Here is a 14,489-nt window from a genome sequence, read left to right as displayed (position 1 = left end):
GCACATTTATTATTAAAAGCTGACTCAAATCACTTTTTGAAAGTGGATAAAGAAATAAATTCACATAGAGAATAGAGATGAATGAGTGGTGGGAAAAAATAAATAGATGATAGAGTATTTTATCAACCCTGTCCTAATAAAATGTGATCTCTTTCCTATAAACCTACATGTTATTTGCTAAACTTCTTATAAAATGCATGTCCTTCCATAGTCTCACAGATGCATATATCCCTCTACTTCCATTAAAACAGTACACTCCCTGGGGACAGATCATTTCTTACTAGTTTTATGTTCATTCAGGCACCAAGTACAACCCAGTGTTTCTGTTAGGAGTTCAAGCAAAATAGAATCTTCATTGTTGAATGAGGATGAATTAAATATCTTTGCCCTATGAGGACTCTGGTCTAACCAGGCACTAGGATGTTATATTTGCACTAAAAAAGATTAATAATACACGTCTGCACAGGCTAAGTCCCAAATAAGACTAGAAGCAAAAAGCGTTACAGGTGTGTAGAAAAGTGAGAGGTAGTTTCTGGGACAGTGGGAGGATGCTTCCTAAAGAAGGCTGTGTTTGAGGGAAACCTTGAACAGATTAGTAGAACCAGGAAAAAGTAGCAAAGGGAGTCCTTTTGGGTAGCCATCATTTAAAAACAATATATGGATTGACCTCATTCTTTGTAGCTGCTGGATGATATCTCATAGTATGAATGGACCCAAATTTTTTTATCATCTTGCTAATAATGGACATTTAGGTTTGTATCAGGATTAAGTTTGGATCCATGTTACATAAAACCTACATAAGACTGTTATAAATACAAGATACTTTATTCCTCTTTTGTGTAAAAGAAGCCCAGAGGCAGACATTTAAGAATTGTTATACAAATTCCACGCTCCATTTTTCAGCTCCACCATCCTAGCACATGGCTTCTTTTTCCAAGGTTGCCTCATGAGCTCAGCCAACACATCTTGCTACAGGCAACTGGACAGAAAGAGGAAAAACAAGATGGCCTACTTTCCAGCTAAGCCAGATCCCTTTACATAACCTTCTGGAAATTTCATATAATACCTTCAGTTGTATCTCATTGGTTTTAACTAACGTAAGCTTTGACTTAGTGATATGGCCATGCCTAGCTGCAACAGAAGATGAAAAAAGTAGTCTGACATGAGTGTATTGCTATCTGAAACAAAACTGAAGATTTTGTAACTAAGAAAGGATAACAGATACTGGGCAGCAGCCATCAGTGAGAGAACAAAACTTAAATCTTGTCCTGCCAATGAATAAGCACACACATTATCTTCTATAGTCAGAAAAAAAAAAGTACTTCACACCCTGACCTCTGAAATAAACAAACAAGAATAAAATACATATATATATATATATATATATATATATATATATATATATATATATATATATATATTACATCTGGTTCTAGTCTCTAAAACAGAAGAAACCTTAATCCCATTTGTGTAAACTACTGAATCTCTAACAAAACAATTTTTTCCCTGAAGTTTGCAATATTCTTATGATAATCATGTCTGACTTTCCATCATGAGCAGACTAACTATAAGCCTGTAATCCTGTGGGTTTTTACTTTAAATACCTGTTGTGTTTTTTAATCAGCAAGCCAGTCCTGAATTTGGACTCCTTTACAGAATTTTGCAAGTAAACTGTTTTTCTTAATGTTTTTGTGCCTCTAAGTCTTCCGTTCACAGCAGTCTCAGCCACAAGGTTACGTATTTCCAGTTTCTCACTATTATAAGTCATGCTGCAGTAAACAACTTGTAAATGCCTCCATGTACACATAATGATAATTTCTCAAACACAGATACCTGAAAAGGGACTTGCTGGGACAAACGATATGAACAATTTTAATATATTGTATCTAATCGCTACCCGAAAACCAGTAGCAGTTTATATTCCCACCATCATTGTACTCGTATGAGTGTCCCTGATTTCTCACACATCACCAACACGTGAGGTAATCACTCTTATTTTTAGCAAATCTAATGAGGGGGGAAATGCCCCATTATTGTTTCAACTTATATTTTCCTAATTACTATCTAGTTAGTAATTATATCCTATCTAGGTTGAACATCTTTGTTTATTGGCCCTTTATATTAATTACTTTGAAGTGCTGGTTGTCTTCTGCCCATTTGGATTGTCTTCGTACTGATTTATAGGAGGACTTTACATTTTCTGGATATTAATCTTTTGCTATGCATGTTATTTCTATTTTCTTCCAATCTATCACTTAACTTTTTACTGTGTTTATGGTATCATTTGCTTTACAAAGTATTAAACTGTGATGTAGTCAAATACATCAAGCACTTCTTTTCTTATTTCTGGGGGTTCTTCTTGCTTAGAAAGACCTTCCCGCCCCAAAATTACAAATTTATTGTCTTGTAATACTTGTTGAGTTTGCTTGTTATATATAAACTACGTGGAGTTTATTTTTATATATGGTATAAGGTAAGAATTTCTCTAATTATTTTTGCTAAAGGGATAACTAATTTTCCCAACACTATGTATTGAATAATCTATTCACTCCTCTACTTTGAAATGTTATCTTTACCATATGTTAAATTATCACACAGAGTTAAGGCTGCTTCTGGACTTTATTTTTCTGTTCTACAGATCCATCTGTCCATTTGTACACCAATACTACAAAGTTTTAATTACCAAAGCTCTAGAATATGTTTTGATATCTGGTAAATCAGGCTCCTCCCTATTATATCTAAAAAAAAAAAAAAAAAAAAAAAAAAAAAAAAAAAAAAAGTTTGGCTATTCTCATAAATTTTCTCTTCCAGATAAATTTAAAAATTAATTCACTAAATTCCATTAAATTCCATTTAAAAATCCTATGTAGATTTTTAAGGGATTATCTCAGATTTATAACTTAAGAGATTTCTTGTTCTTTTTGAAAGCACTTGCATGTTTTCAAAAATTAGTATATATTTATCAAGTACCTACTATGAGCTGAATTCTGTGGGAAATTCAAAGTATTTTAAGACAATCCTTGCTCTGCAGAAATGTACAAGCTGATTGGAGAAAAGGATGTAAGTAACTAGTGCATTAAATGTCAAATATCTATAGAATTAACTCGTGGCTCACTTATGATCATTATAGTATGCACTTTGAGGCTCATTTTTGCCTCTGATTTTACTTGTTGTTTTTTTCTTTGGCGTTATTTTTTTTTTCTTTTTAAACACCTGACAACGTGGTGTTTATATACATAATCGTTTTATTTTTTAGTCACCCTAAGTAAGAAGTTCTGTTATCATCCCCATTTTACAGATAAGAAAACTGAAGCTCAGAAAAACTAAGTAACTTTCCCAAGATCCAGCGATGATTTGAAATTAAGTTTCCCTGACTTCAGCCACCACAGTGCCTTCTTTTCTTCCTTCCCCCTTTTTAAGTTCCTGCTACTTTATCAAATGCAAAAATCATCTCTGAAATAAGAATAGGGAGTGAATAAATGAATAACGTCCACCTTTGTTTCCTGTTTCATTCTCTCTACAAATGCCAGTGAATAATAAAGTCGTTTGTGGGGAATGAGGACTAGTTGTCCTCTGCTGCTGTCCAGGTTGGACCAGTTAGGGCTCCTTCCTTTCCCTTAAGCTAAGAACAGTGTGGGGACAGAGTCCCAGAGAGCAGTTTCCAGGCTCTCGTCCTCCCATGAAAAGGTGCTGGCTCAGGTAGTAGCTGGCCATCAGCTGTGATCAGATGGCCATCAGCTGTGGCTAGTTGGCCATCAGCTGTAACCAGTGAGCCATTGTCCACTAATATAACTGCTGTGGCTAGGCTAAGAGAAAATGGGGGCTAGCAAGAAGATGGGGCCTGAGCCTGCAAGCTCGGATTGCAGACAGGCGGATGCCGCCAGAGAGAATATAGTGATATGACTCCCCTACTTATGGCTCCGTGGGTGTTCCTTTTTGGCCTCACCATATCCTGTGTTCTCTTGTGGGGAGCGGGACCAGAGACCCTGCAGGCCACCCCGCATGACTCCATGCACAACACAGGCCCTGGCTCAGAGTTTCTCTTTTTTCTAACCTCAGCTTCTGGCTTTGCAGATTCACAGCCCTGTTCTGATGAAGAAGGCTGCTCAGAAGTCTTCCTCCCCACCGACAGTGACTATGACTCCAGTGACGCGCTGAGCCCCCGAGACCTGGACCTGGTCTACCTGTCCTCCCATGACATCTCCCAGCAGGCGCTAAGCGGCCTAAGCGGCAGCGCCCCTGACGTCCTGCAAGTGCACGACATGAAGCCGCCGGCAGAGCCGGGTCAGGACCCCCAAGGCCAGGTTCCGGGGCCAGACCCCAACCACACATGTGCTGAGCTGCTGCACGGCCTGACCCTCACGGGCTTGGCGCCCAAGAACCACACCAAGGTGGCGCCGGGCCCGCGGCCGCCGTTGGGCTTCCTGGGAAAGCGGAAGCCGACCAAGCACCAGCACTACGGCGGCTTCAGCCGCCACCACCGCTGGCTGCGCATGCACAGCGAAACGCAGTCACTGTCGCTGTCGGAGGGCGTTTACACGCAGCACCTGTCCCAAGCCTGCGACCTGGCCCAGCATCCCGGGGAGGCCGAGCGACTCCGATCGGCTTCCGATGGGCCCCGGGGCCTGGCTCTGGCCCACACGGTGAGCCTCCCTGAGGAGCGGAAGAGCAGCCTCCAGGACCCGAGGCCTTCGGGACGCCGCATCTACGTGGCGCCCTACCCCGAGGCCCTGGTGGACACCAAGCCCTGGGCGGGTTTGAGCCCGCCTCCTGGCGGCCATTCCGGCCTGCCCAGCCCCACCCTCCCAGAGATGAGCCCGGAGGGGCCGACCGCAGCCCCGGTGTCAGAAATACTCAGCAGCATGCTTTAAGGAGGCCCACACTGTCTGTCCACTGTGCCACCGCAAGTCCCTGCATCTTCTGTCACCCAGACCGTCCCCACCATGCCCCCCGTCCATTTTCAAATGGTTTGAATGTTAATAATCCATAGGTTATAGGTTCAAGGTTCTTTTTTTCAAGGGTAGAGTTGGGGGTAGAAGCAAGAGTTGCCAGTGTCATTCCCAGTTCACCTTACAAAGGGCACACAGGAGCTTTTGCATCGACATGGAGTCCTGAGCGCAACAGTTCAAACATACCACCCTGTTGGTGGCACCTGTGACTGAGGTAGGGTAGCCCAAAGAGCCACCCTCAGCTCTGTAGCTGGCTTTGTAATCTGACCCCTGGGTTTAGGGATCTTTCGTAAATTTATGATTGATATGAGTTCTATAGATGGAAATAAAAATTGGCATTGTTTTTCTCGCCATTCCAAACCTTTAGAGGAGTTTGAGAGAAAGAAGCCCAGGTTGTATCCCTAGGGCACTGGGTCAAGTGGATTTGTCCTGGGTTCCCAGTCAGCTAAACCAAGTCATTCCAAAGTGCAGGGTTCTCAGGAGCTCACCAAATCCAATTTATCCATCAGCACTGATCTGATTAAAGAGGCCTCGGACAGGCCTTTTCTTCACTTGGTGCTGTGTGGAAGCCACCAGAAACAAAAGTAGAGAATGCTTCTGCTCTAGCTCTGTCTTGCAAAGATAGCATAGTGCAGGAAGCAGCCCTTCCTGCACATTCAGCTCCCATTCAAGCATGAAAATGGGCCGTATATTATTCCACAGTGCAAAGAGACAGCTAAATTAAGTAAAAAGCCTGGATTATAGACAAGATAAGAGGAGAGAGATGAGCAAAAATGTATTTCCTTTACAGTCCTAAAATAAGTTAAGTCCATAGGGGCTATGTCTCTGAAAATGATAATGGATCTGCTCCAGATTTCTTAGGTCATGGAATTGACATTAAACAAGACAGTGCCCTTCAAATATGGCCAGGCAGTGATGGAATCCTTACAGTCACATAGGCACATCTACTCACCCCCGTATCACAGGTTACAGGACGGATTATCCAGGGCTTGGGTACTGCCTTCCCCTTTATAACCCACCCCTTCCAAAGTCAGTTTTACACTGAAATCAGCTGGGCCATTGGCCTCAGGGAAAATCTTTCCTTGAAAGGCCCTGACAGTGGTTCTGAGACTGTGCTCAAAGATAACCTGAAAATCCTGCTTCCGTCTTATTGCCTCCCACCTGCCTTTCTCACGGAGGAGAAACCCAAATCACTGAGAAATCACACTGCATATTCAAAAGGGCATGAGCCTTCACTCATTTCCTGGAGCCAAGACCCATTCAGTTCACTGATATTCTAAATGGTCCTTTTCTGCTTCATAGGCATTTTGGTTAAATATTGCTCTTTATGGCCCTACTCCTATCCTCACAGTTCTACCATTTGTCCTCATGGGAGTTCATACAAAGTCCCCTGTTCACAATGTTATTCCGATTCCTTCCATTTTTAAAACATTTGATTTAAACATAAATAATTACCCTGGAGGAAAGGTACAGATTTGGCCCATGGCCTATGGTCATTAGAAAACTAAAGCCCAGAGCTCAATCTTTATTTTTTTAAGAGATTTTATACTCAATGAACCTTCCAAAGAATCTTGATCAGAATCACCGCAGCTCCTTTTCCATGCCTGAGAGGATTTTAAAAGGCAGTTTTCTCCTGTTCTGAGTGAGTTCTATGTGTGTGGAGTGTTAGAGCTAGAAAGGACTATAAAATTAGTCCGAGTCCTTGCATTTACAGATGAGGCAATTAAGGCGCAAAGAGGTTAAGTGACTTGCTCAAGGTCAAAGAGCTGGTTTAGTCTCAGAGTGAGGGTCAGAATCCAGAACCGGTCTCTTTGTAGCAGGCTCTCCTGTTGGGAATTGACACATATTAGTCAACTCTTGATTGTCTATAAGCTACTCACTTAGTTGGCAGATCATCTGTCTACTTCTAATTCCTAATTCAACTCTTTTTTTCAACCTTTATCTAACAGATTTCCAATATCACAGAGCTCCTTGTTGCCAGGAATTACAAATTTTACATTATAAACATCTAAGCTAAGTTAGTTAATTAACACATTTGGGAGAAATGTCATTTAAAATCACATACTGTATGACTCCCCTTTAATAACAAAAATGAGAGTCATCTGCAGTCAGTTTCTACTTATTTCTAATTGTAAGACATTATATATGTTAAATAAGTGTGAGATGAGATGCTGGAATTGTCAGGAACTAAGAAACCAAATGATTCTCTGATCACGACCTTTCTGGTAGCACGGAAGGAAGTTTGTGACTGTGAATTAGATGGGAGACATTTGACAGGCAGCAAAAGCAGAGACTGACCTACCCTTGGGCCCCTCATCGGGTCAGCAAGTTTGGGCACACTGGACCAAATAATGACTCATGAAGTAAAGTTGCATTAAATCCAAACCCACTAATTTAAATTGGGAGCACGGGGTTGTTTCTTCACCTCCTATGAGGAAAAGAGATGCATGCCCATGAAATGAATAATTAGGTTCCAATGGGCATATTAGGTTTCAATGGGCATATTTAATCAACTTAAAAATGTATTTTCCTAGCAATAGTCCCATATAAAAGTGGATGCTGTGTCCTCCGTAGTTAGCTATTTGTTCAAGTAGCTCCCATACCTCCACTTGGCAACATCTTGTGAGCCTAGTTTACATTAACCCAGTCTTCTGGGAGATAACTGTGTTCTCTAATTCACAGTCCTTTACTCATTGGGCCAGTCTTCTCATTGTAGAAACTTTATAGTGAGGATTTTTGTTTGTTTTGGTTTGTCATGTTTTATTGGTTTGGTTTGGTTTAGGACATGATAGACTTTTGTCTTTCATTCTTTTTAAGTCCAACCTGAGAGTCTCTGGACTTTCCTATCACAGGTCTTCTTTTCCATGGTTTTTCTAACATGCTTAATTCTTTCTACCTGTATTATCCAGCTCTTATCATTTGTGAAAACCCTCAAAAATAATTGACTGAGTGAGTCCCTCCTATACATCTACCTCTATTCTAAGTCCCACAGAAAATAAAAGCATCAAATATAAAACACATTCCCAGGCCACAAGGAACTCACAATCTGATATGCGTGTAGCCACTATCACCAGATATCTTTTCATCAATATCTTAGAAAAGTCAGGAGCCTGTCTCCTCAGCCAGGCCAACATAGTGCATGCACATGGGACCAGACATCTTTGATTTCACTCTTGCTGTCTATTCATAAGGGTGGACAGCCTGGAAAATGCAAGTCATCAATGGATGTGCTTCCAACCATTTACAAGGCTATGACATCCTCTTAATTGGTGAGAGTACCTGGGAGACAGTAATTAAAAACATTCACTCTAGGGAGGGGGTATTTTTCGAAGTGGGTACTTAAAGATGAGACCCATCCTGTTTTAAAAAAAAACATTCACTAATGCTCAAAGCAATAATTTACACTGGAGAAAATGGTTTCATTTGGTTTGAAAGTTGAAGCAAGTTAGTAATAATATTCCTCTAGCTCCCATTCCTGAAGGATCCCAAAGCACTTTATGAAAAGCAATGACTGAAGCCTTGTTGTACTCCCCTAAAAAGACCTTGTCTGGGAGCCACCTGGCAAACACCTACCCCATCCTTGCCAGGAGATCAGGCCAGACAAGTGGGAAAGAGGACTGGCCTCTCATTCATTGTTATCCTGCCACACGAATGTCCGCCCCAGTGAGCGTCGAGCTCTTCACTTGAAGACAATTTTAGACAAGGAGGCATACCGGAAAATCCCAACTCTTCGGCTTCCTCTTGTTCTTCACATTCTACCCAAGAGGTACTCACTTACTCTTGGAGAACTATCAGCTCAAGCTGTTAAGGGGCCTGCAGTGCATTTCAGTTCCCTAGTTATGTCAACAGCACACAGAACTCACTGGCTTCTTAAAATTGACACTTGTTAGAAAGACGATGCCGTTATGCTACAGCTCTCAGCTTTGTACTTAGCAGAGCTACAGAAGAGAAGGAGCATCTCTTGGTGTATGTGTATTGAACTATAACATATCAGTTAGAGAGGGTAGTTAATACATTAACAAGAGAACACTCTTCAGAGAATTAAAAGTGCTATATTTTCACTTTATAAAGTCTAAATATTTTCCAGATAATTCAGTAAAGCGAATCCGAACTTTCTTGTTTTTTCCTAGTCATACCTTTAAGGACATTTTTATAGGAGCTATTTGGAAAGGCAATGATACCTCTTCACAGGTAGCAGGGTGAACAAGAAAAAAACATGTTTCTTTGCGGGTCACCTCTCATAAGATGTTCAAACACATGGCTCATGACTGTTAAGCTAAACTTCAATGCAGCCTTACAAACAACAAGGGTAGTGTATTTGAAACTATGTTGTACAGTTTGGAAACTTATTCTAAGATCTTAATTCAGAGTTTTTCTGAGGTGTTGAACTTTGCCATTAGCAAAAAGTATTTTTAGAAAAATCCATTGACTGTTTATGAAGCACTGATTTTGCCATATTTCAGGCCTCTGGTTTTTCCACCACATCTGCACACAGTACTTATATTTGGGGTTTTGTGTTTCTTTTTTTCCAATTATTTCTTCTATTTCCATTAATAACGAATTTGTAAAATCGTGATTCGAAAGGACAGTTAGTTTTGTTTAACAATCAGATAGGTAGACTGTGAAAATATTCTATTTGGATAAAGGAAGTAGGAGGTATATTGTTGTTTAAATATTATCCTACGGTCGTTCCCCTCCAGATACGTACATTTTTCATTTTTAACAAAAACCTATATTTAACTTAGTGGCAAATGTTATGAAGCTATTAGTTAATGTTCTTTGCTCCTCTTCCTTCAGCCCCTGACATGAAAGTCTGAATATGCTTTCACAGTAACCACCATCCAGTAGCTGATTTATAAAAACCAAGTCTGGCAAATTGTTGTGTTAAGTCACTTGGAGTTGCTGTATTGCTTCTTGCCCTGTAACAAACCAGATGTTGGGGATTTCCCATTATGTGGTCACAAGCATCCATTTAATGTTTGTGATGGAAAAAGAATTAAAGTGTGTGTGTGTGTGTGTGTGTGTGTATGTGTGTGTGTGTGTGTGCATGTAGTGGGGGAGGGGTGTTTCATAGAAAAAGTAATTTAAGTAATATTCTATTAGGCAGTGTTTAATTGCTTCCTGCCTAATGTGTACATAGTAATGTGGCTGATTATTGGTTATTTGTTCAGAATTTATTGTATCTTGTTGCTATGTATGCAACTGAGTGTATGTAAAAGTTTAGACTTCGGTATGTTATCTGCACAATTTTGTGTGCTTTAAACCTCTGTAAATGTACAGATGAATCATATATGGTGTGTTAAATGTGACTTTCAATCTTTGAACAATAATATTTTGTATGTACTTTTGCAAACTATTTGAAAATTTTAAAAGGATATTGTAAATGGCCAGTACCCTCAATCAAAAACACTGGTAAAATGCATGCTTCTTCAACCTACCAATTTATAACAAGAAGACAGAGTTTAACAAGAATTAAGTTAATTTTTGTAACAGCAAGTATTTTTGATAATTCCCGACCAGCCTAATTGTATTTGAAAGAAAACTTATCAACAGAGGAAATCTTAGCTATCAGAAAGAGTGACTGTTTCATAAGCATTAACTAATACTAATATACTTTATATCTAACCCTAATATTGTTCAAATCTAGTTGAAGGGTAAAGAAATCAAAAATACTTTTGATTCTTCATAAGATCTTTTGCTCTTTAAAGAACAATTCCCAAGCCCTTCAGTGTCTTCAGTGTGGAGAAATGTCAATTAAATAACAAATAGAATTGTCAGTACTCGACTTACCTGATGGTTTTTCCAAGTCTCAGTGAAGACATTTTTCAGCCTAAGATTTTAAAATCCTCTCACTGAAATTTTGGAAGTTATTATTTGGGGCATGGTTTTGACAATTACCAGAAACGTCTGACCCTTTGGCCCTCGATTGATCAAGCCATTGGGTTCTTTCTCTGGCATAATTGGTTATTGCCAAATATTGAAAACAAAGCAGCAGGCTGCCATTGCAAATACTCTTCACCAAGTTGCACCCAGGAGCGTGGACATCTTAACCTGCTCCGTCCTCCGCTGCGCGCATGTTTAAATGTCTTCAGTGCATTTCTGCATGTGCTGGCCGATCCCTATTTCTCTACCCCTTTATTCCCACACCCCCAAAGCTCCTCCCTTATCCTTGCTCCCTCTGGCTGACAATTGAGATTTCTTCTGTGTCTGAGAACCCTACAAAGAGACTACTTCAATCGCAGGATCCTGCACAGAGGTTCTCCTGAATTCCCAAGGACAGGAAATACGCTGCTTTGGAACATATATGTGTCTCATGCCATTTTACAGAATTCTTTTCAATACACAAACACACACACACAGACATTCAACTCTTTATTGGCATGTTTGTGGTCAGCTTTCCCAACAGCCTCAGAGAGCTGTTTTGTTGTCCTGGTCAAATGTGCTGTTTTCCTTCTGTAAATTGTCATCTTTCTAGGTAAACCATTACTTTCTTTTCCTAATTCTGTCTTTAAATAAAAGTTTACTTTCTTTTTCAAACCAAACAGATGACATTGCTCTTTACTATCCCCTTTCTTCTCTGAACACTCCAGAGGAGGGATTGGGGGAGGGACAGAATGGGGTACAGACTAAGAGGAGGCCTTTCCCATGGAAGCTGCTAAGTGAGAAGTATGCCACCACTGAATGCTTAGCCCTTGACAAGGTGTGCCGAGCCATACCAGTATTTCATCTGCCAACAAGAAATAAGTGCTTCTTTATACTAATAATTTAAAAAATCATGTCAGGGAATTTGGCAAGTTTAAACCAGGAGTTTCTTATCGATGTACAGTGACTATCAGAGCAGAAAAAAAAAAACTTACAAGGAAATCCTCTTGCCCAGTAGTATCTGTCAAGTAAGTTAGATCTTGGCAATGATCTCTTGAATGTGAAAATGTCTTTTCTCTTCAGGTAGCATATGGCATTTTCACATTTGCGTAATGCTCCTTATTCGGTCAATAATCATGCTGATGCTTGTTCTTTCATAATGCCTGTTCTGTCAATCATTGAATTAACTTATCGGCCACAGAAGGGACTGGTATTAGATACAGGTGAGAGGAAGTTAGGCACCAGGTGTCCACTAAACTAGGTCAGATGCTCTTGAGTCAAAACCAACTGCCTGTTTTTTTTCCTTTTGTTTGTTTGTTTCGGTGGCCATCATATTCCCAACACATTTCATAGCTCCTGGCACAAGTACTTGTTAAATGAGTGATAAACTGATGAAGAGATCGCTTCAAATCAGGTTAATGCCCATAAATGGCTTAACTTCTCCATAAAGAAACAGACTCAAAGGCCTTCCCAAATTCCTACCAGCCTGAGGCTCTCTAAAGTAGCTCAGATGGAGCTCAGTGTGCCCCTTCAGGGTACCTTGAAAGTATTTGTTTGGGACTTCCTGAAAAGTTCCACCACGCACTGTGCTTTGATTGAGGTCAGCCCCCACACAGAAGCAAAGGGCCTGGAGAGAAACCGGCTCTTCCTTTTTGGTGCAGGACGCACTTCCGGACAGCCAGCAGTCATCTGAGTATGATGGTAACATGCCGGGCAGCTGAGCACCGTGGAGAATGGTATGCAAATCACCCATCCCAACTGACCTCCTCAGCACCCAGAAAACCTGCAAAAGTTTTGTCCCAGTGCCCAATAAGGCCACTTTTGTGCACACCGTTTTCTCCCTCAAACTGTTTTTTTTTTCAAATAGAGAATATGGTGTTTTGGGGTTTTGTTTTGTTTTTTAATTTTTATTGGGGAATATTGGAGAACAGTGTGGTCTCTCCAAGGCCCATCTGCTCCAAATCGCTGTCCTTCAATCTAGTTGTGGAGGGTGAAGCTCAGCTCCACGCCCAGTCGCCGTTTTCAATGTTTAGTTGCAGGGGGCGCAGCCCACCATCCCATGCGGGAATTGAACCGGCAACCTTGCTGTTGACAGCTCGCACTCTAACCAACTGAGCCATCCAGCCACCCCTCCAGCAGCTCAGCGGCAGCTCATTGTCTTCAATCTAGTTGTGGAGGGCGCAACTCTCTGGCCCATGTGGGAATCGTACCGGAAACCCCATTGTTCAGAGCTCACGTTCTAACCAACTGAGCCATACGGCCGGCCTTCCCTTGAATGTTTGATAACTGTAATCTCCTGTATGTTTATAAAACACTTTCATAACCGCCATCCTGTTTGAGCTTGACAAACAGCCCTGTGACCAGAACGAGAACTTTTCTGTTTTACAAATAAGGAGCTTAAGGCTCAGTAAAGTGAATTCTAGGCCCTAGGACTCATGACTTTCCAGGATGTCATGTGCCATTGACTTAGGTCCCATCAGATGGAAAAACAGTGCCCGACTTGGTCACTGGAAGCTCTCTCTCTGGAACAGACACCCTGCGTAGACAGACATGGAAGGGACATTTATAGACCCGCAGATAATGGCCACAAATGTAGCCAAACAAGACAACAAAACCGACAGGCCCTTCCCCATGAGGCCTGAGCGCTAGCTCAGGGTCAGGCACTCTGTGACGCTTCTCTCTCAACTTCCAGATGAAGACATCACCAAATGTGTAGGATCTTTTTCAGCTTCAAATTTCGATGAATCAAAAATGTATTGCATACCTATCAGGGAAGAGTAGGGATTCTTCTCAGAACGTTTCTGTTTTGAGATGTTCTGTGTTGTCATCACTCTTGTTGGGGAGGGGAGGTGGCAGAAGATAAGCAGGAGATGACATTGAGTCTATAATCGCTAAAGGAGAGTGGAGAAGGAAAGTAACTGACGAATCCATGTTCAGCATCCCTTCCCAATATCCTGCCCCTCTTCCCCAAAAAATTCCTCCTCCTGCCTCACCCTGACCCCAGGCTCTCTGTCAGAAAACAGTTCCATTTATTTCAGTTCCCCAGTCCATGGCTGTACAGGCCATTGTGGAATCACAGCGGATGGGATCTGGAACATGGACCTTTCCTGACGTCTTGACTTGGCATCAGTGTCACCCATCAGCTGTTCCCTTAGATCCTGCTCAATCACCACCCCAACACCCTTTCCCTAGAGTGTCCTGGAAAGGGCCAAAGCACTGCACAACTCCGGGGGGCACTGTTATTATAAAGTGTGACATGTGTTCCATTCGCCATTTCCCAGAATCCAGGAGTGAAGCAAGCAGGCCCTTTGCCAAACAGCAAGGCTTCAATGGGCATCTCCTTGGGGGTAGAAAGGAAGATGAGAGATTGTCATGGAACAAAGCATGGGTTCCCCTTTACGTAGGATGTTTATCATACCACAGTGGGGCTTGCTTTGAGGCACGATGTTGGACACACCTTTGCCTCTTCCAAGTTTCAGGGCAACTTGAGCACCACCTTGGACCCCACTTGGGCCATTTTGTCTTGGCTGAGGCCAAGAGCCAGTCATTGTTCTCCCTCAGCGACGTCTGTGAAGTCAGAACAGCATCATTCTCTGACAAACATTCAGCACATTTCCTCGGGTCCCAGGAGGCCTGATACTGAAATGTTTTCCTCCCCATAGTTATATTTTCCTTGGT

The 14,489-nt window shown here is 41.5% G+C and overlaps 1 protein-coding gene across 3 annotated transcripts in view; it reads left to right on the top strand.

Moving 5' to 3' along the window:
- Window positions 1-10,239, top strand: part of ANKFN1 (ankyrin repeat and fibronectin type III domain containing 1) — a 378,383-nt gene extending 368,144 nt beyond the window's left edge. For all 3 annotated transcript variants that reach the window (XM_088802168.1, XM_088802169.1, XM_088802167.1), the window contains exon 20: window positions 4,075-10,239. In XM_088802168.1, the coding sequence (XP_088658294.1) occupies window positions 4,075-4,871 (797 nt within the window). In that variant the 3' untranslated portion in view covers window positions 4,872-10,239. The remainder of the gene's footprint in view (window positions 1-4,074) is intronic.
- Window positions 10,240-14,489: the final 4,250 nt, after the last annotated feature.

The sequence above is a fragment of the Rhinolophus sinicus genome, chromosome 12, assembly GCF_057876585.1.
Source record: "Rhinolophus sinicus isolate RSI-liver-muscle chromosome 12, RSI-T2T, whole genome shotgun sequence".
NCBI classification, from domain to species: Eukaryota; Metazoa; Chordata; class Mammalia; order Chiroptera; family Rhinolophidae; genus Rhinolophus; species Rhinolophus sinicus.
This window is presented reverse-complemented; position numbering and strand designations above follow the sequence as displayed.